The sequence below is a fragment of the Myotis nattereri genome, assembly GCF_964212035.1.
Source record: "Myotis nattereri genome assembly, chromosome: 8".
Classification (NCBI taxonomy): Eukaryota; Metazoa; Chordata; class Mammalia; order Chiroptera; family Vespertilionidae; genus Myotis; species Myotis nattereri.
Window position 1 is genome coordinate 63,375,281 of NC_138083.1, and position 19,452 is coordinate 63,394,732.

At 38.1% G+C, this 19,452-nt stretch overlaps 1 protein-coding gene across 1 annotated transcript in view; it reads right to left on the reverse strand.

Moving 5' to 3' along the window:
- The window catches only part of PIEZO2 (piezo type mechanosensitive ion channel component 2), a 336,118-nt gene that overhangs the window by 77,827 nt on the left and 238,839 nt on the right, over positions 1-19,452 (reverse strand). The window contains exons 11-17 of the mRNA XM_081097137.1: positions 18,915-19,053; positions 16,068-16,216; positions 12,996-13,226; positions 10,902-11,025; positions 9,968-10,254; positions 8,691-8,839; positions 6,433-6,606 (exon numbers count right to left, since the gene is read on the reverse strand). Coding sequence (XP_080953263.1) covers positions 6,433-6,606; positions 8,691-8,839; positions 9,968-10,254; positions 10,902-11,025; positions 12,996-13,226; positions 16,068-16,216; positions 18,915-19,053 — 1,253 coding nt within the window. The remainder of the gene's footprint in view (positions 1-6,432; positions 6,607-8,690; positions 8,840-9,967; positions 10,255-10,901; positions 11,026-12,995; positions 13,227-16,067; positions 16,217-18,914; positions 19,054-19,452) is intronic.

A 19,452-nucleotide genomic window follows, 5' to 3' on the forward strand; every position in this document is an offset into this window, starting at 1 on the left:
ATAACTATTTTGATTTGGAATATGTGGTAATGCAAACTGCATTCACCCCATTCAATAGACTACTAGAAAGAAGATTTCTTGCAAACCTATAGTGTTCATAAGTAACATTCAAAGTAGAATTTTATAGTGTTTAAGATTATTTTCTAGAAACTATAAGCACTTTTTGAAGACTGCATTCATAGAGGAGCAAATGACTTGTAAATTTAATATCACATCTTAAACATGTGTGATACTAATTCCTCCAAACTAATCCACTAGGCAGGATGGGGAGTAAATGGCTTCCATTTCTGTATATGTGGGAGAAATACCCATTGCTCCCGCTAAAGTATTCTAATACATACTGATTACCAATTCAGTTGGATCTTCCCCACAATTCTTCATATCATTGAAATGCCATCAGTCACCTATTCTCCTCAAAACTTTGCCTTGCCTCCTACCTTATAAGGTAATGTCTACATTTTAATCAACCCAGAAGTTGATTGAATGCAGCTAATCCACTTTCATTGGGGACTGAAAAGCACAACAGTGAGCATAAATAAATTATGGGAAAAATAAAGTTTCTTTACTTAATAAAAGCATTCACCTTATCATTCTAATCAAAAGTAGGTTTTCTTCAAAACGGAACACACATACTGCCTTTCAGAAGCATATGTTCCTAATATGTGGAGACGGAAGATGATTTGGCTTTGGGCGGTGGGCACACAGTGCAGTATACAGATCTTGTAACATAGAAATCTACAGCTGAAACCTGTCTGATCCTATTAACCAATGTCGCCCCAATAAATTTAATTTTAGAAAAACCCTCAAGAAGCACATGTTATCAAGTGAGAGACGAGTTTGTTTGGTAACATGCTAACACTCAGACAACAGTGAAAGATTCCACTAGGAAGAGGATAGTGCCAATGTTTAGTATACTTGGAGTTTTTAATCATTTTGAATCTTGATCATTCTGGGTCTCCTGAGTGAATTCAAGGGCCTGGTGACTTGGGGTAACAAGCATAAGTTTCTCTCAAGAGGTAAGTCTCGGGCAATCAGGACCGAAACTTGCATCAGGCTCTGCCTACCTGGCCCATAAACCAATTCCTGTCCTCTTTGGTGTCCCTGCCATCTCCTCATAAAGCAAGTGGTAAACACTTTATGAGAAACACAAAGAGAGAAAGAGATAATAGTCCCTCGTGTTTTGAGGGATGAGATTTAAATACTTGCTCAAGATTTCTAGCTAGAGTCTGTATTTTACTTCTGCACCTATCAGCTAAAAATTGGAAGTTCACTTTGCTCTCTCAGGTTGTCAACAAACTGGCTTCTGAAAGCAACCTGCCAGTCCTCATTCCTCCTTCTTTCACAATCTGCACAAGGATGCACTAATTTTTCGCACTTCCTTTTAGAAGTTCTACCCCTTAAGGTTTGCTATTTGGTTGTCAGCCTTGGGATTTTACCTAAGAGAAAAGTGACTAGAATAAAAAAAAAAAACTCTTTCAAAGAGGCATATTAATTGGATTTATTGCAGGATAAGTGTTTCTATTACTTAAATTATTGGTTTTATTACTAATGACATGAAGTTTCGGGAGTGGTTATTTTAATTGACCTAGTTAATAAAATAAGAATAGTTTTAGCAAATAAGATGCCAAAGGATCTTTACTCTGAACTGTTGGGGCACTTGAGGACAAATATATACACAATACTATCAATGCCACTCTTTGTGGTCACTTGCATTTTTTTTTTTATCTCCCCAGCTAGGTGACATATATCTAAGATAGGGTTGTGTCTCAGTGTCTGTCTTTGTGCCTTTTGTGTTATGTAAACATATTGTGAAATGTGGTGATGTAAAATATCATTCTTCAGTATGTAGAGCTATATTTGAAAAAAATCGATGTTTTAATTTTCTTTTCACCATGCACTGTTGTGACTATTTTCACTTCATTTAGTAAATATCTACTGAGGGTCAACTAATGGGTAAGGCCCCAAGGTAGGTGATATGTGGATACCTTGGTGATTTATACAGGGCCTTCAGGCCTGAGGAGCTGACACCTCTGACCAGGGAGATAAGACAAGCAGGCAGCTAGAGGGCTGGGAGGCAAGTGTTGGGAGGCAGCGATCAGAAAGGGCCATGGGAATTCAGAGGAAGGGCAGTTACTTTTAGCAGGAAAGCTGGCGCTTATGGGCAAGTCTGTGGAGGAGGTGGTTCTTGAGCTGAGCTCTCAATTATGTGTTGAAGAGAAAGATGAGCTCCCAGGCCAGCCTTGAGCTAATTCTACCAAAGAAATTTGAACAAAGACCAAAGGCTGAGTGAGCACCAGCTGAAGACCCTCGTCAACCTCCTCCGAATCCACTTGGCGGCACCATTTGGAATAAACACCAAATGGTTTGATTTGCAAAATACATCCATGAGCATACCTGAAGACCACTGTCCACTATCTGATGACATAACTTTTCAGTTACAAAACAGTTAGGTGTTTAACATACCAAGAGACCCTTCTTAACAAAAACAAGAGAGAAAACATTGAAGTACCCACCTATTTATTATTAGATATACACGCCCATTGACTTTGGCATGGCTACGAGGTGAGAGGTGGAAGCACAAGGTTGCATGCGGTGGCAATAGAGAGACAGGTTGGAGAGAGAAAGGAGATTGTTAGACAGTGACGAATAAAGCAGATTGTGTTTTGTAAGCATTCCATCATCAGGTATGTCATCAACACACATTTCAGGCACCCAAAAACAGATAGCAACATCCCATAGCAACATGAAATTAGACATGTTCAGGAAAAATATAAGTCTCTCCATTCTTCTCATCCCTTCCCATCTTACATACCTTATTAAAAATTTGTAATGTTTACATTTTCAGAGCATCCCTATCAAATAAAATACAATCTCAAGGATTAACTCTTACTCCTTTTCCAGAATTAAAAAAAAAAAATACAATCCTACTAGATAACCATATTCACCATATTGTTCTCTAAGGTTTTCCTAAAAGAGAAGCTTAAAAAAAGTCATTTTATTTCTATATGCATCACAATGCCTTCAAATTTAAGACAAATTGCAGTGGTGGATATTTAAATAAGTAATGAATATTGAGTACATTATTATTAAGTATATATTATATCAGAATTATAACTGTGGTATGATATTATATATTTTTATCAATATATGAGTGAAATGATAGTCCTGAGAATACCAACTTAGAAATAATAATATTCTCTTATGTATTTCATAAAACTTTTTCATAATGCTGACTTTACAAATTTGGTACAGCTAAGCACAATAAATTTTGCTCCAGACATGTGACATTTCCCAACACTACCTATGTGTACAATGCACATAGCACACACACGCAATGGACAAAATAGGACAAGGGCAGTTGGATATTTACAGAAACAATAGTGCTTGCACCAATTTAAGGAACACAACAATTTGATTATTCCCAATTTGTGGGCCCTCTTTATTAAAGTATCTATGAAGGAGGTGGGAGAGAGAAAGCAAAGCATGACAGTTAATCCAAGCTCTGAAAATATTTTTTTCTTTTTTTAAAATATATATTTATTGATTTCAAAGAGAAAGGGAGAGGGAAAGAGAGACAGAAACATCAATGATGAGAGAGAATCATAGATTGGCTGCCTACTGCATGCCCCACACTGGGGATCAAGCCCGCAATCCAGGGATGCGCCCTTGATTGGAACTGAACCAGGGACCCTTCAGTCTGCAGGCCCGATGCTCTATCCACTGAGCCAAACCAGCTAGGGCATGAAAAGGTTTCTTCTTCTTCATCATTTCAAATTTAATGTAGTCAATGATTAGCACTCCAGAGACAATAATAATAATAATAATAATAATAATAATAATGTGAGGTGCACATTATAAGTAAGAAAAATACTACAATGTGAAAGAATTGCTAAAAAGATAGGCTATAGAGCATATGTTTGAAGTTAAAATTTGGGAGCTTTTATATTAAACTCTTATATGAAGTCCAAAAATACTAAACTGGAGTGAGTCCTTCAAATTCTTTAAGGTTCCAGAAGGCTTTTTCCCCCAACACAAAACTAAAAATAAAACCCCATGTACCTAAGCTCTTCAGATAGCTGCTATTATTACTCTCCCCTTACCCTTTAAATTTTATTGGAAAGTAACTGTTAAGGGTGTGCTTAGTGATAAAGCAAAGCTGTGAGGAAGGCAAGCAGTGACCTCACACTGCTCCAGATCACTGCAACCTTTCTTCTCTTGCTATGGTGTAGAGAGTAAGGGCTGTAAATGGAGCAGCCGAGGAAACATGGGAAATGCATCTTGACATGAGGCTGTAGTCCCTCCCCAGAAACTACAGGATTGAGTAATATTCTATATACTCAAGGGAATTCAGTTTTCACATACCCTCTATTTCAAAAGTTATGATTCCTTAGGCTGGTAAACTCTTTTCTGAGATGTATTGTCTTCTATAAAACTATGGTCCTAAAATTCTCTGTTGTTTTGTTTTTGTTTTTTAATTGTGACTTAATCTCTGTTTGGCTGTGTGAAAGAGGACTGAGACATGACAATAAAAAATAATGGTGGCCTGGGCTCTCACTAACTGTAGTAGGAGGGACATATGCAGCCAAATTAAATAATAATAATAATAATAATAATAATAATAATAATGGCAAGAAAAGGCTCCTACATAGAAAAGAAAGATGCAAGGGGAAAAGGGCATCTAGAAGAAAAAAATTAGATTCATTAGCAATTAGTAATAATTATATTTGTTTCACAAACATTTCAAATCTCTGCTGACTAAAATATTTTTCTTGATTAATGAATATGACTTTTTGAAAAAATGATGAGGTTTTGAAATTGAATAAACTATGTTACATTGTCAGAGTTAAATATCAAACGCTAGTTTGACCCATATATATCACAAGCAATGTCAAAAGAATCATTAAATAATATTTTTTCTAATTATTAAAAATTCAGTTGTCTATGCAGGCATTGCTTTTATAAATTTTTAATCTTAGTGTTATTTTTCCTGCCAACAAGTTTGCCTACAAATAATCTCTCCTAGGGACCCCCAAACTTCTGTTTTTCTTATATATATATTTTTAATTTATACTTCAATTAACGTTGATAGACAATATTATATTAGTTTCAGGTGCACAACAGTGATTAGACGTTTATATACCTTCCAAAGTGATCACCCTGATAAGTCTAATAACTACTTTATGTTTCTGAACGTTTGATTCTCATTGAAGGCAGCAACTTACCCCGTCCACACCCTTCTCCTCCTGGGGCACTAGGAGGACACTGGTTTTCATTGAGCTTGATTATTTATGGTGGTAAAAGGATAAGAAATAATGACTGGCTGACACACTGACAGTCATCTGGAGTATGCTCAGAATGAAAACTAAATGTAAGCTCAGGTTCAACAAAACACAAGGAAAATACATCTGCTGGTCATCAGTAAAGAGAAAACAATTATAAAATGTTTTCATCATCAAGTGAAAGTGTTTTTGAGTTATCCATAATTCCAGCTCCTATTAGAGCAGAAAATTGAAAGCTTGGTATTTCATAAACTGTGCCTCATGAAATATTACTTCATTTTCTTTTGATGTACTCATTTTTTTCCCTTGAAAAGAGTTAGGGGAATTTTCAGCTGTGGCATCTACACTCCTTAATACAGCCCTTGGCTTTCTTAGTTACTGAACAAGCGTTTTTCCAAAAACTGAATCATAGACTAACTATGAGGCAGAGAAGAAAATCAGTATTGACATTCATAGAAGAATGATGGCAATTTTCCTGTGATACAACAGATTGGGGAATTTGCGATAACCCATTGGGGTTGCAGCACACATGGGCGGGGAGAGCAATATCCCCTCTGTTACTTGTAATCACTTTATATTTATTGTTGCAAAGATAACAACAGAATGCTGATAAAAGATGTTGTCTTCACTTTTTCTTCTTAAATGTTATTCTAGTTACAAATAGGGAACAATCAAATTACTGTGTTCCTTAAATTGGTGCAAGCACTATTGTGGATGGTAGATTCTATCCTGTTAGCGAAGGTTCATTTCCAAAACAGAAGGGAAAATTCTGCCCAATCATCTTTTGGAAAGCTCTCGCTCACAATGACTTCCTTAGTGGTTTTCAGCACAATAGAAAACTCCTTTGAATTAGCTAGACACAAAATATAGATCACCAACTCTAAACTATTTTAGTCTACACAGCTACTCTGAATCTACTCAATAACTACCAAGGTCACTTTATATTAATGTCATAAATCATTACCAATTGTTTCAAAAAGTGTCATCAAATATCCCACATTTTTTTCTTTTTTTTTCTCACTTACAGGTTGATACTCATGGAAAGTTCGAGGTTGAAACTCTAAATTAGATTATTGGTTTCTTGCAAGGTGGCCAAGGGAGGAGGGAAATTCGGGCTGCCTTCCTAAGAAGTGTGCTTCTTGCGCTCACTCACCTGTAGATGGGGCTGTCTTCCTTGCTGGGAATGGAATTTAGGTCTGTGAGTTCCAGGAACCGGTCATGGAAATAGTGAAGGTGTAAAATGCACACCAGCAGAAAGGAGGTTGGGATGAATATGCGAGTGAATAGTTCAGCCATGCTGAACTGCTTTAAGCCGAGATCCTCAAGCCTGCAGGGGGCGGGGGGTGGGGGGGAGGGGGAGAGAAACAAGACGCTTTCTTAGGCAGTGAAGCCACAGTCTTTTTACTGTAAATGACACCTTCGTCAGGTGTCCAGCAGTCCAATTTACCAGCTTTCACAGTGGACAATAACAACCTTGATATTGCCAAATTCAGTGGCTGCTTCTCTGTCTTTGTTTAATTTTGCCTCTATTCCTTCTTGCAACCACCCTGGTCTTCATGCCCCCACACTGTCCTGGTTTCCCTCTTCTGTCACCACCTCCCGCTTTTCCATTGAACCTCCAGATGCTGAAATACCCCAGGGCTCAGTATTGAGTCCTTCTGGAGCTTAGTTTCCCTAGAAAATATAATCTCCTCCTGGGGATTTAAATACCATCTTTACACCAATGACTCAGATGTGCATTTAAAACGCGGGCTTTTCCTGTGGACTCTCACTCTCATACCAAAATGTCTACTGAAAGTTGGTTGTTTCATAGATATTTCAAACTTTGTGTTTTGAAAACAGTATTCTTAATTTCCCTATTTTCCTCAGCCAAGCTGTTCTCTACCTCTTTCACCACTAGAGTCCCCTCTGGTAAAATAGTCTAACTTGTGCCAAATTCCAAAGTCAGGAAGTCTTCCTTGATTCTTTTTTTTCTTAAATCTCATTCATCCACTTTGCCTTCACTGCCTTCCTGAACATCTCCTGAATCGGCACTTCTGCTGTCCATCTCTACCGCCACCGATTCTGGGTGAAGCCACCATCGTGTCTCACAGGTTCACTGCTATTGCTCACTGAGCAGTCTTCTTGTTTTTCTACTCGTGCTTCCTGACACATCACTTTTTCTCAGTTAGGTGCTTTACAGACTTTTTAAAAATTGCACCAAGAATGAAATACCAACCAGTCCTACCAAGAAGTCATGTCCGTCCTGGGTGCCTGGCTGAACTCTCCCACCTCTTCTCCTTCCACTCTCCACCCCCTTGCTCCTGGCGGAGAGCCTTCCTTCAGTTCCTCATATGTGCCACTTTCTGTCCAGCCTTTTGCATTTGCTGTTCTCTTTGCCTGGGATGCTCTTGAGCATCTCAGATCTCAACTCACACATTTTTTTTTCTAAAGACAAGCTCCTTCTTATATTTCAGGTGGGACTTAAAGTGACACCTCCTCAGTGCAGCCTGCCCTGACCACTTCATTTATGTTGGAATCCCTCATTGTTCACTACCTCGGCCTGTTTTTGTTTCCTTTACAGACTTGTCACAATTTATAATTAATTTATACATTAAGTCTCTCTTTGGTTTGTCTCCTCTACTAGAATATAAACTGCAAAGGGCTTAGATTCTGTCTGTCTTGCTTCCTGTTGTATTCCCAGGCACAGAACAGTGTCTGACACATGGAGGGCATTCAATAAATATTTGTTGAATACATATTAAATAGGTGTTAGTCTAGCTGCTTGGTGATCCTTTTCATCTCTTCTCTTAGCCACCAAAAGTATATTTATGCTATGCCCAATTCTGGTTGGATTTCTAAACTAATTTCAGTTATTTAAAGAAGCAAACTAGAAAAGGATAGAGTACCATCTATTACATGCACAAGGAAAATCATTTCATAACCACTAGTCTATAAGCACTTAAATAATTTTTCCCTGTGTCATCGACTGCTCTTTATAATCATGGCACAAGCTACACGAGTGAGGAGAGGCTGCTGCTTTATATGGTGAGTCCATGAACTACTAATGAACTGAAGAGCTGAGCTTCCATTTGGAAATCAGAAAACATGACTGGTTAAGTACTAAACAGGTGTGTTTCACATAAAACTGATTTTAGAAAATGTAATTTCATTAAAATAGAGCTGAAAATTCACTTTCGGTCAATTCACTTTTAAGTCAATATTCACAGAGTCCTTTTTATGTGCCAAGATCGGGATTAAACGGAGAGAACACAAATGAATAAGACACAAATCCTGTTCTGAAGAAACTTATAGACATTAACTACACCAGGTTTTACTAAAATCTTCCATAAAAGTGTTTTGAACAATATGCTTTCAAGTCTTAATCCTGCTTGTCACTTTTACATTCCTTCATACACCAAAATTGCTTACTTTTCTTTTTTCAATCCAGTCATATTTTGCCACAGGCCTGGGAAGTTTTCAAACTGATATGTGTATATAAAGATAAGCACCAGCATAGTGTAAATAACCACAGACATCCAAAAATATTTTAGAATTCTTCTCCACCATTCATAGTGCACCTGTGAATCAGTCATTGAAAAACAAACAAAACACTGGTTATAGAAAAACTCACAAAAAATGTCCAGTTTATTCAACTAAGACAGATGATGATATTTACAAATACTTGAAAATAAAGTCTAAGTTCTGTTCCTCATGGAGTTGAATGGATCTGGATTGGAATCTCGGTAGCACCCCAAGTTAACTATGTCTTCAGGCAAGTGGCTGGGCCATACTAAGCTTCTGATTCCTCCTCCCTAAGTAACCACTCTGAGAGTTAAGAGGATAAAATGTTTGTAAGGCTCTTAGCACAAGCTATGGTCTATAGGACACTCAAGGAACAGTATAGTAGATGCTGCCATCATTTTGTTTATAGCTTGGAGAAAACTGCCTCAGTTTTGAAATCAAAGTGGTAGTATATGATTAAAAATGTGAAACCACCATGGAGAGATGACATTGTTCTTTACTACAAGCCATGGATGTTCATTAGAGAGCACCTCCCTGAATTTTTAAGAGTATTTCAAAACTTGATTTATTTCAGTTGATATATTTTTATCTCCACATGTAATATACTCTTGTTTATTACAGTTGCTTCATGTGTTTTATTGGCTGCATGCAAGAACATTTTACTGCTGTACTTGTTTCTATCATTGAATTAAAACTTTTATCATCAGTTAAAACTGAATTTGTAGAGAGACTAATTAAGTATAATACAATATTCTAAAACTTCTAATTAATAAAATGCTTAAGCAGTTGACACATTATAATAGAGGTGTATACACACACCCAGTTTTCTGATTCCAGACTCTAGAACACAAGTGAACTGAGTATCATTCAGTATTTTAGATTATTCAGTCATTGTTCTTAAATTGCTATTAAAATTAACCTAATTTTATAGGCTCCTTTTTTAATCAAACATTTTTGAAAAGCTCATGAACTATTTTTAAGAACCTAAAATTTTAAAATTATGAACAAACTGAAGTCACTTCCCATTTTAGAGTTCTTAATCTGTAATGTTTGAATTGAATATCACTTAAATGATTTTTGTTCACGGGATTATTATAGTAACTTAAAATGCCATCATAGGAAGCGCACATATATTCCTGGGATGGGTGTGAGAATTAAAAACTAGAGGACAATTGATGACCCACCTGATACAAGGCCACACAGAACAGAAACAGCACCATGTAGATGATTTTGTACATCACAATTTTACCCTCGAAGCTGACAAAGAAGAACATTCCTCCACAGACGTAGATCCAGTACTTAATGAACATGGCCTCCACCAAATTGCCAAGGACTTTCATGATGTCCTGGTCGTCATCTTCTTCCACCTCCTCCTCCTCTTCTTTCTTACTCTCCTGCTTCTCTTCCATTTCTTCCTCTTCTTCCCCCTTCTCTTCAGCCTCTCCTTCCACTTGTGTATCTTGTTCGTCATCTTCAAAATAAAAGACTGTGCCGTTACAACGAGCTGGTTCCCTGACCAAAACCACACTTTGAACAGGTGTCAGATGTGGGACATGGAAGCATGTATTTTATGTGTTACTATGTGATTTGAATGGTTTTAGACTGTTCTAGTAAACCAGGAAGCATTTATAACTAATCATAGTCAAATTTAATAACCTTTCTATGGTATATTTTAAAAGAAATAAATTTGGTAATATTTTATACTAATCTTTTAGAATACCTATTTCATTTGCAATATCCATGATAGCTTTAAGTACAACAGGTTCTAGAAAAATAAAGAGGCAACAATAACACAAATTAAAACTACTATTTCAATTTTGAATTCTGATTGTTTGGTGGCTTTTACAATATTACCTTAGATAAATCATTTAACTTCTTTTAGCCCCTTCTTCCTTCTTCCCTTAACTGGGAATCACTTTTGTGAGGATCAAATGATACAATATTTTCAAAAACTCCTAGGAATCTCATGTGTAAATTAAATCTCACATCGTTCAATACTGCTATTTATCACTCCAAGTGAATGTTCACCTTCCACCTAGTCTGAAGCATAGGGGCTCTTTCTCTGTAATTCTGCTGAGCACAAACATCTCCAGTCACACACGGTACACACTAATTTACCTTTTTCTTCAATTTCCTGAGTTTCAATTTTGACCTCAGATAAAAGAGCTTCCTTTTCTCGAAGAGCTTTTTGCTCGGTGAGGTGTTGCCTCAGCAGTAGCCAAAAAGTAATGGTGAAAAGTATCTGAAAATAGGGAATTAGCAAAACAAGAATTAAGCCACCATTCTGGGTGTAAATACATTTCAACAAATGCAACATGTTCTCCACATTTCAGTGGGAGCTTGCTCAATTAACTTTTCTATTCGAGACAGTGTCAAGCACCTGCTTGATTTCCGTTGGGAAGGTGAGTTAAAAGCCAGGTTTTGAAGGTGGTAGTTGATGTAGTTTGGTGGAGCCAGAAATGAGACACTGTAGGAGCTGATGAATGTGGCAAAATAGCTGTGTCTGCCTCCATCGGAGGTGTTCAGACCTTTGAAGACCCAGGCCATATTCTTTCTTTCTCTTAATTTCTGTCACAGTGACCCATCTGCTATCTGTTAACAGTGTGTGTTTAATAATGTGCTTTGACCAATGTAACCATGATAGATATTTTATGATCTTGGAGTTGTATTATTACCTATAACAAAGTCTTGCTGCCTTTTTTTTTTTTAACTCCCGGGTACATTAAAATGTAAGTACAGACCTTAGTTTCCCCAGAATAACATTTTTATAAGTAAAAAAATTTATTGCCCCCCAAATGTCCCTCTCCCCCAAAGAACTGTTAATTCTAAATTAGACAGGAGGTAATCCAACTAGTTAGGTGGCATGCAATTTTAGAAGTCTCATCAATATTAACGTTTGGGAGTGAAGGTGAGAGTAGGGTAGGTATGGATGCTTTATATGAATGAATTAATAAACAAATAAATGAATGAATAAAGTTGTCATGATCTATGAACACAGAGGATTATGGTCCAATTCACCTATTAGGATTAGCATTCACCTGTTAGGTTTTGTTTCCTTTACCTCCAATAGCCTTCACCAAAAAATCTGTTAGAAGAACCAATCCTCTGTATGGTCTACTCAACACCCCATTTATGTCTGATTGCTTCTATGATATGCCTTGTAACATATAAAAAAGGTGAATTTCATGTGATGTAAATGAATGTCTCTATCAGAGAGCAATTCTCTGCCTAAAGAAGGGTTTCAAGGCTCATTCTAATTACACATGATTGCTTTTACTGTCTTAACACAAAGTCACCAACACAAAGGGGATGTATGTTTAGAATATGCTACTCTGTTCACCAAACAAGAGAATTGTGGCACCTAATCTTCAAATAGGCCATAAAAATAAATGGATAGTAAGAGATTATGAACTTTCTAACTACAGATGAAGGATTATTATATGTAATCAGTAAAGAAAGAAAAGCATGTCATATTTAATTTTTGCTACTAAAAATCTTTTAAAGGACATAATTAGAGAAAAATATTTTAACTAATAATCAATGATTATATGTAACAGCAATGAGTTCAGCCTGTTTTGTAAATCAATTGTCAAAGTCCTCTAATCCTTCTATATGTTTTACATTTTATTTTACTGGTTCCCCATCTCATTTCTACTATACAAGCAATTTTCAATCTTTTTAATCTTATAGCACACATAAAGTAATTACTAAAGTTCCGAGGCACACCAAAATATATGTTTTTGCCAATCTAACAAAAAAAATAGGGATATTTTTGATTCATTCATACCGGATGGCTTATTGTTGTGTTGGTTGTTTTTTTTTTAAATTATTATTATTTGACAATCTAAAAGAAAAGAGGTCAGTGCCACTGCAATAGTCAGGTATTGCCTGTTTTAAAAAATTTTGCAGTACACAAGTGTCCCAGTTGCAGCACACCCATTGAAAATCACTGTACTAAAGTATAATTTATACTAAAAATAACTTGGACTATATTTGTTCTTTGAGTGGAAAGCATCATCACTTTTAAATAAGATCTAAAAGCATGGTATAATACTTGTTTTGCTCGTGTTTGAATTATTATAGTTTCATATCTATTCATTTTTGTAAAGCAGTGCATATTCGGAACTGATTTTTGTAAGTTTTTGCTTAGATATGATTATTATGCTTATTGTGGTTATAATGTTTTATGTTCTTGGTTTCTTAGTCACTTACCTTTGAGGCAAGTTCTCCTGGCTCTTTCTTTTCTAAAAATCCTGGGACCTTTTTAATTTCTGGAAGTTCAAAACTCCATATGTACTGTAATACCAGCAATAGATTTGCATAGACAACCATAAAAGGAGAACTGATCATGGCATATTTTCTTCTGTTGCGGATCATCCAGAGAGTGCATGACCAAATCAGCAGCACGAAAGTCAGCCAGCTGTGATAGGTGATGCTCCAAGCCTTGAGGGAGGAAGGGGGAGGAAAGCAGTGGTCAATACAGTGTAGAGTCATCTACTCTGGTAAGTTAAAAGTCATCTATAAAGAGGAAGTCAGTAACATTCAAACGGGGAGAGGAGAGAGTTGTGCTGAAAGCATGGAGAGAGATCCCAACCTGTGGCACAGAGAGGGAAGAGAAGAGAAAGACGGATTCCCCTGAGAAGAGCATTGCTTCTGAAATGCCTATAGGGAATAGGTTTAAAGGCAAGGGGGTCTTCATTCCAGGTTCTTTTCAATCTAGCCCCAAAGGTCTTCATCTTCACCCTGCTTTGCAGTATTAAAAGCAACTGTAAGTGCTTCCTCCCCTCTTTTACCAAACTACCTTGGAGTTAGCAGTTATTTAAGGGTGCTGAGTGCGGCCCAGAGCTGGGCTCAGGAACGGCAGCTGTGGGAATCTCCAGGGTAAGCATACTTGTTGTGCTTCACAGATCACTCTTGGATGACCCAAGAAAATGCAATGATAGGAATTAGAAAATGCACATGAGGAAGTTGTATGTTGGGTTTCTGCACACCCTAGACAAAAAGCCACGTTCATTTAAAGACCAGCCTCAGCTTCCGTCCTGTAAGGAGTAGGACTAAAGAGCCCTCACACCATTTGTGCAAATGATACATCTTCTTCCATTCACACTAAACTATCAAAGAATCAGAAATGTGTCTCAAAGGGCAGCTACCAGAACAATGAGTAAGTCAGTCTCATAAATATTATTAACTTCAGGAATTCTATCATGTTTTCCATAATCTCTGATACAAAAAAAATTTATAGATATGTTTGGTGCTAATTTCAATCGATCGTATTCCTGAATATCACTAATTATCAAGAGTTAGTTATACAGTCTAAAGTGTTTTACAAGTCTGTTTTGTTTCTGGAAAGTAGGGAAGTATTAAGATAAAGGAAGTCAGCATGGCCCCAACAAATACTTCCTCTCAGCAATCTGCGAATTTGTCCTAAAGCACAGCTAGCTTTTTAAGTGGCAAATTATCTTAAATTGTTGGATAAAACATATAGGTATAAACTGAAAATTAAAATTCCTTTTATCAAAATTAAGTTAGTGACTGACAACTATGATAAGTCTGAAGTATTTTCATAAAAATTTATTTCTTGGAAGTAGTGTTTTATCAAAATTCAGGTAACATTTAACGTATCTGCATTAAATGCTCTATTTAATGCATTTATCCCAGTATGAGATGCAGATGTGACTACCATTTTTGTGTGTGTGACCCAGGAAAGTAAACTTCACAGATATCATAATCCCAGCAGATTTCCCCCCTGCACACTGTTCTTGTTTGGAAGGTGAGAGTGAGCAAGGGAGAAAAACAAGTGATGCGGATTTTTTAAAACTTCTTTCCTCTTAAAGCCAAAGTGTCCTATGCCTCTCAGTTGTGATGTTGGGAAGCAGACTCCAGTATGTTGCTTCCTACGTTCAGTGTCTGGGTTTCCTGAGAGGTTAGTGTATCCACACTTAGTATTCTTGAATAAGTACACATATTGTTCTAACAGAGTCAGCTCCTCGGGACTTCTCTTTCTGTCTGTGATTAAAAGCCTGGGCAGCAGGGAGCTTCCATGGAAGGCAGGCATTTTTAAAACATTAATACTGTGGCTCCACTAACACCACAGAAATGGCAACAGATAAGGGCATGTCCCTAATGAAGGATCTGCTCTCTTATGTTGTTTTTAGAATAGATTTTTTTCCCCTACAAAATGTGTATTCAAAAAAATGTTAAAGCCCTATTTCTTTACAAACAGTGACCAAAGTTAGCTGGCTTATTTTTAGAAAGAGAGGGGGGGGGGGGAAGTGTATGCTCTTTTGAGTTAAGAATTAGATTTGTAAGTTGCATTTATATGTTTGATATTTTAAAATCAATATTTTGCTGTAGAGATTGATCTGTAGAAAATATCAAAAAGGACCCAAAGAGGACAGAATTCATATTATTTAGAGAACAGAATTTGCAAGCTCAAAAAGAGCCACCTTTAGTTTTGTGGAGCTTTCTGTTTTCCATGCCTCTCTCAGCTATCCCAGTGGAAACATTGATGGAGGAAACAGTGTCTAGGTATTTCCCCCCCTAGCTTTATAGAATATTTTCATTTTTATCATCAAAGATATTCAAGAGATCTCTCACCATTAACCACATACTTTGGAAGAGTTTTGTGTTAATTAAGTGTTAGGTCTCTCAAAAATAAATTCGATTTCCCATGAGAGTTTGTTTTTAGGAAGTATGGAAATGAAGCTTTCTGTTGTCATCTATGTAGAGGCCAGAAGACTGTTTCTGATGCTGTGGAACAAGAGATGAAGGAGGCACCTAGAGGTGAATAGAAACATGCCTATACTGAGCGCTCAGAATGGCAAAAGCCCTTGGGAACTCTGGTTGCTTGAGATTCATATTGGTAAAAGTGTATTGCAGCTGAAATACCAAAGGGTCTCACTCAAATCTAAGACAAGATGTGAAGGCAATTCTTACTATCGGAAAGAAATAAAAGCAATCTATGGTAATCTTGAACACCTTCAATACCACTTGGAAAAACTACACAAAATGTCCTTTTAAATTAGCAAAATAGGGACTGTCTGACTTGCTAGGCTAATTTGGGAGAAATGTATTAATATTTAAAAGGAGGCTGAGCGGAAGAGGATATGATTTTGAAATCCATAATATAAAAATCCCATGAAAAATTAATATAACCAAACATTCTCCGCCAAAACAGTGGGGAGAGTAAGACCTTCCTGCCATTCCTGAGAGGACAGCGAGGCTGCCAGCCAGCGGGCCATGCGCACATTTCCCAGCACCCGTGCTGTGGCCTCGCGTACATACCATCATGGCAATGAGGGCACAGATGTAACTTTGTTTCATAATAAACTGGAACACAGAGACCATGGCATGAACTTTCACGCTTGTTTTTTCTTCATGGCTCCTTTCCTCTTCAAATTCTTCTTTCTCATCCTCGTCTTCCTCTTTCTTTTCTAGAGAGATAAATACTTTATGTAACTAGTTATGCAAATACAGTATAAGAATTTTGTATAAATGTCCCAAGCAATGCTGCTCATGTATGCTTTTAGCATGGTTTGTCATTTAAGACTTCAGAGATTATTTCCAATTCACAAAGTCCTTAGAATTCAAACAGAATCATTAAGTTTTGCTTGGTGAGTGTAATGGGACCCCGCACTCAGAAATTACAGGAAGAAAATTTTGATTTAAGAGAGTGTGGAGGGAAGCTTCTAAGAAGCTCGCCAATGACCCCTTACCTCCCAGTGTTCCTGTCTTGTGTAAGCCTCTCTCTTGACTGTGGGTGGGACCTTTGATGGGCTTCTAAAGAACAGAATACTGAGAGAAATCAGCTGTCATGTTGTACGCTGCCAATGGAGGGGCCCAGGTGGCAAGGGCTTGATGCCTCTAGTCAGCAGTCAGCAAAGGCATAAGGCCAGCCAGTAGCCAGGTGAGTGGTCATGGAAGCAGACTGTCCCCAGAAACCACTAAGTATGTTGCTCAGTGATAGATAACTAATACAAAGAGTATGTGGAGTATGGATACAGGAAAAGTGTAGAAAACCCACCAACCAACCACTTTGCCAGAGTGCATGTGATGGCCCATAGTTTCTTTTTGGGACATGCTGAGGCAGGTAAGTCATACTGAGGATGGAAAGATCAGGCCAAAGCAAGAGAGAGAAAGTGTAAAGGGCTGAGTTGAAGAGACCAGCAATAGGAAAGTACTGCCATGGGTGTGAAGGATTTCTCTGCAAGATCCTCCTACAGATGTCAGGGAAGCTATTTTGATTCCACAGATGAAATAATGAGTGACACACTTAAGTAAAATGTCCATTTTGTATTTCTTAAATTAAATTAAATAGGCTACATCCCATTTAGGGAGTTACTGAGCACCATGAAAAGGGAGCATAAATCACCGAAAAACCAGTGGCCAAGAAGGCTTAGCAGTGAGCCTCTAGGGCGGCTGGGATATTTCTTCCCGCAGAAGCCCACTGCCCCCATCCCTCCAACGCTGAGGTAGGATCAGCCTGGGGTTTATTGAGGGAGTCCACGGAGTGGAGACAGTCACGAAAAATCTAAATTTGATGGATTTTACAATTATTGGCATTCTACTTCTCTAGTGATAACATTTTTTTGCATATATAGATTCAAATAAAAAAAAAACTTTTGTTTTACTTTCGCAAGTTCAGTTTATGATTTAGTATGTGTGGGTTTGCCTTGTCAGCAGTCAGAATTCTGTTCATTTCTTTTCATGTTAAGTAATGTGTCAATAGAAGGATATTTGGCTCTGAACTCTATGTCTCAAACTTCCGATGCCATAAATGCTTGTTCTTGGGCCTTCTCTTTGTGATTCTAATGCCAAAGGTGTGAAGACCACACTTTGGAAAGCGGTGCATTTCCTGACACATTCTCTAAGTGAAAACCTTCATGTAAGTCCGAGTTGCAAACTGAAACATATGCACGTAGGAAGGAGAAATGGGCAATTAACCAGTAGAGTCAGGTGCTCTGTGGGGATTGCAGATGCCAGCTGGGGCGGAGTGTGTGGGGGGGCATTCAGGGTGGGGTAGAGAACTGAACTTGATCTGACCTTATGGAGGAATGTTGGATAATGTACTAACCATTTGTACTGCTAAGTAGATGCACTGTCAGAGGCAACTGCAGGAAACACTGATAGTGTTCATAAAGAACTATGAAGAACAGTGCATTAGAATAAGCCCGATAAAGAATTATGAAAGGAAAGGACGTGAGAGTCAGCTCAATGTACTGATAACACAGATTGGATAGTGGCTGGCTGTTTACTAAATTTAGGATAATATATAACAACTCTAGCTTTAATTCCATAAAAATAGAGAGAGAAATCAATTATACTGTTGTAGCCACTTTGCTGCCACCTGCATGCAATCTGCTTTTCCTCCCCCCAGCTAATTCTGTCTGTGATTTGGTGATTGGCATGGTCTCCAACAAGGCAACGGCAACAGTGGTCCAGTCGGCTGCTGCCTTACAGAAATAAGGCACTAGTTTGCCAGATATTTGTATTCTTCAAGGGATTCTGGAAATGTGCATTTCTAGATGAGAGCTGCAGCTTTTAAAATGTTGGTTACTTTTCAATTTTTTTTTTTTTTTAAAGAAAACACTGTGTGGGCCTAAAAACCAAGTCTGAGGACAAGACCTCCTCCACCCCAGGCTGCTTCCCCTTAGCATAATACACAGAAAAAAGGAGGGTGGGCGAGGGCCGTGTGTAAGTTTTGACCCTCTCCTCTTCTTAATAGACAAAAAGAACTCTTTCTGAAAAGATTCATCCATTAACCTGCAGAACTATTGACCAGGATTACATTATCAAATGATGGAAAGACTAAAACATACATATACACAAGTTGACATCCTTAAAATCATTTTTTACCTTTTATTTTTCAACATTTGCCGTGATTATGCCTCTTAGTTTGTAGATAAGGATAGAACACACATAATCATATGTTGGGGCAGAATAAAGGGAGAACTTAAGGAACTGAGCTTAATTATACCAACCTTGGAAGACAAGACTTGTTAGAAAAAGAAAGAAGAAAAAAGAACCAAATCCGATGAACAATAAACAAAAGACAGAGATGTCAGGCTGAATTTATGCCTGCGAGAAGCTAAAACCCCGGGCAGACGGCCGTCTGCAGAGCTGGCTCCTCACCTGCAGAGTCATCCGAGGGCTCCCACCGGTACTGTGGCGTGGAGTACAGCTCGGCTTTGGCAGGGCCATTCTCGATGGGAAGACTGGGGTGGATGGTGTGGTAATCCACAGGGTTGCCATTCACGGTCACCAGCAGGCCCTGCGGGGGTGTGAGGGAAGAGGCACATCTGTGATGCAGCTGCTGTTTTCAGTGTGGACATACAGCCTCCTGCCCTTACGCTAAGGTATAACTCCACAGTGAAGGATGGAAGGATAGCGAACAACTTAGTCAGCTATCCACATTAGCAAGATGAAATTGTGTCTATTGTGACAGATCGCAATAAAATGTAACTCTGACCTTGTCCCGTCTCTGCTCAACACCGTGCTATACACCTCTGTTCTCAGTCTTATGAACTCTGGAAAAGGCTGCCTGAGGCCTCATGACCTGGCCTATCTTGCCAGTCTCTGCTCTCATGGCGTCCTCCTCCCAGCCAGCCTCCAGCTCTAGGGACTCTAGCTCTTTCCTCGCTGCCCTGGCCCTTCCTTGTCCTGCTCCACA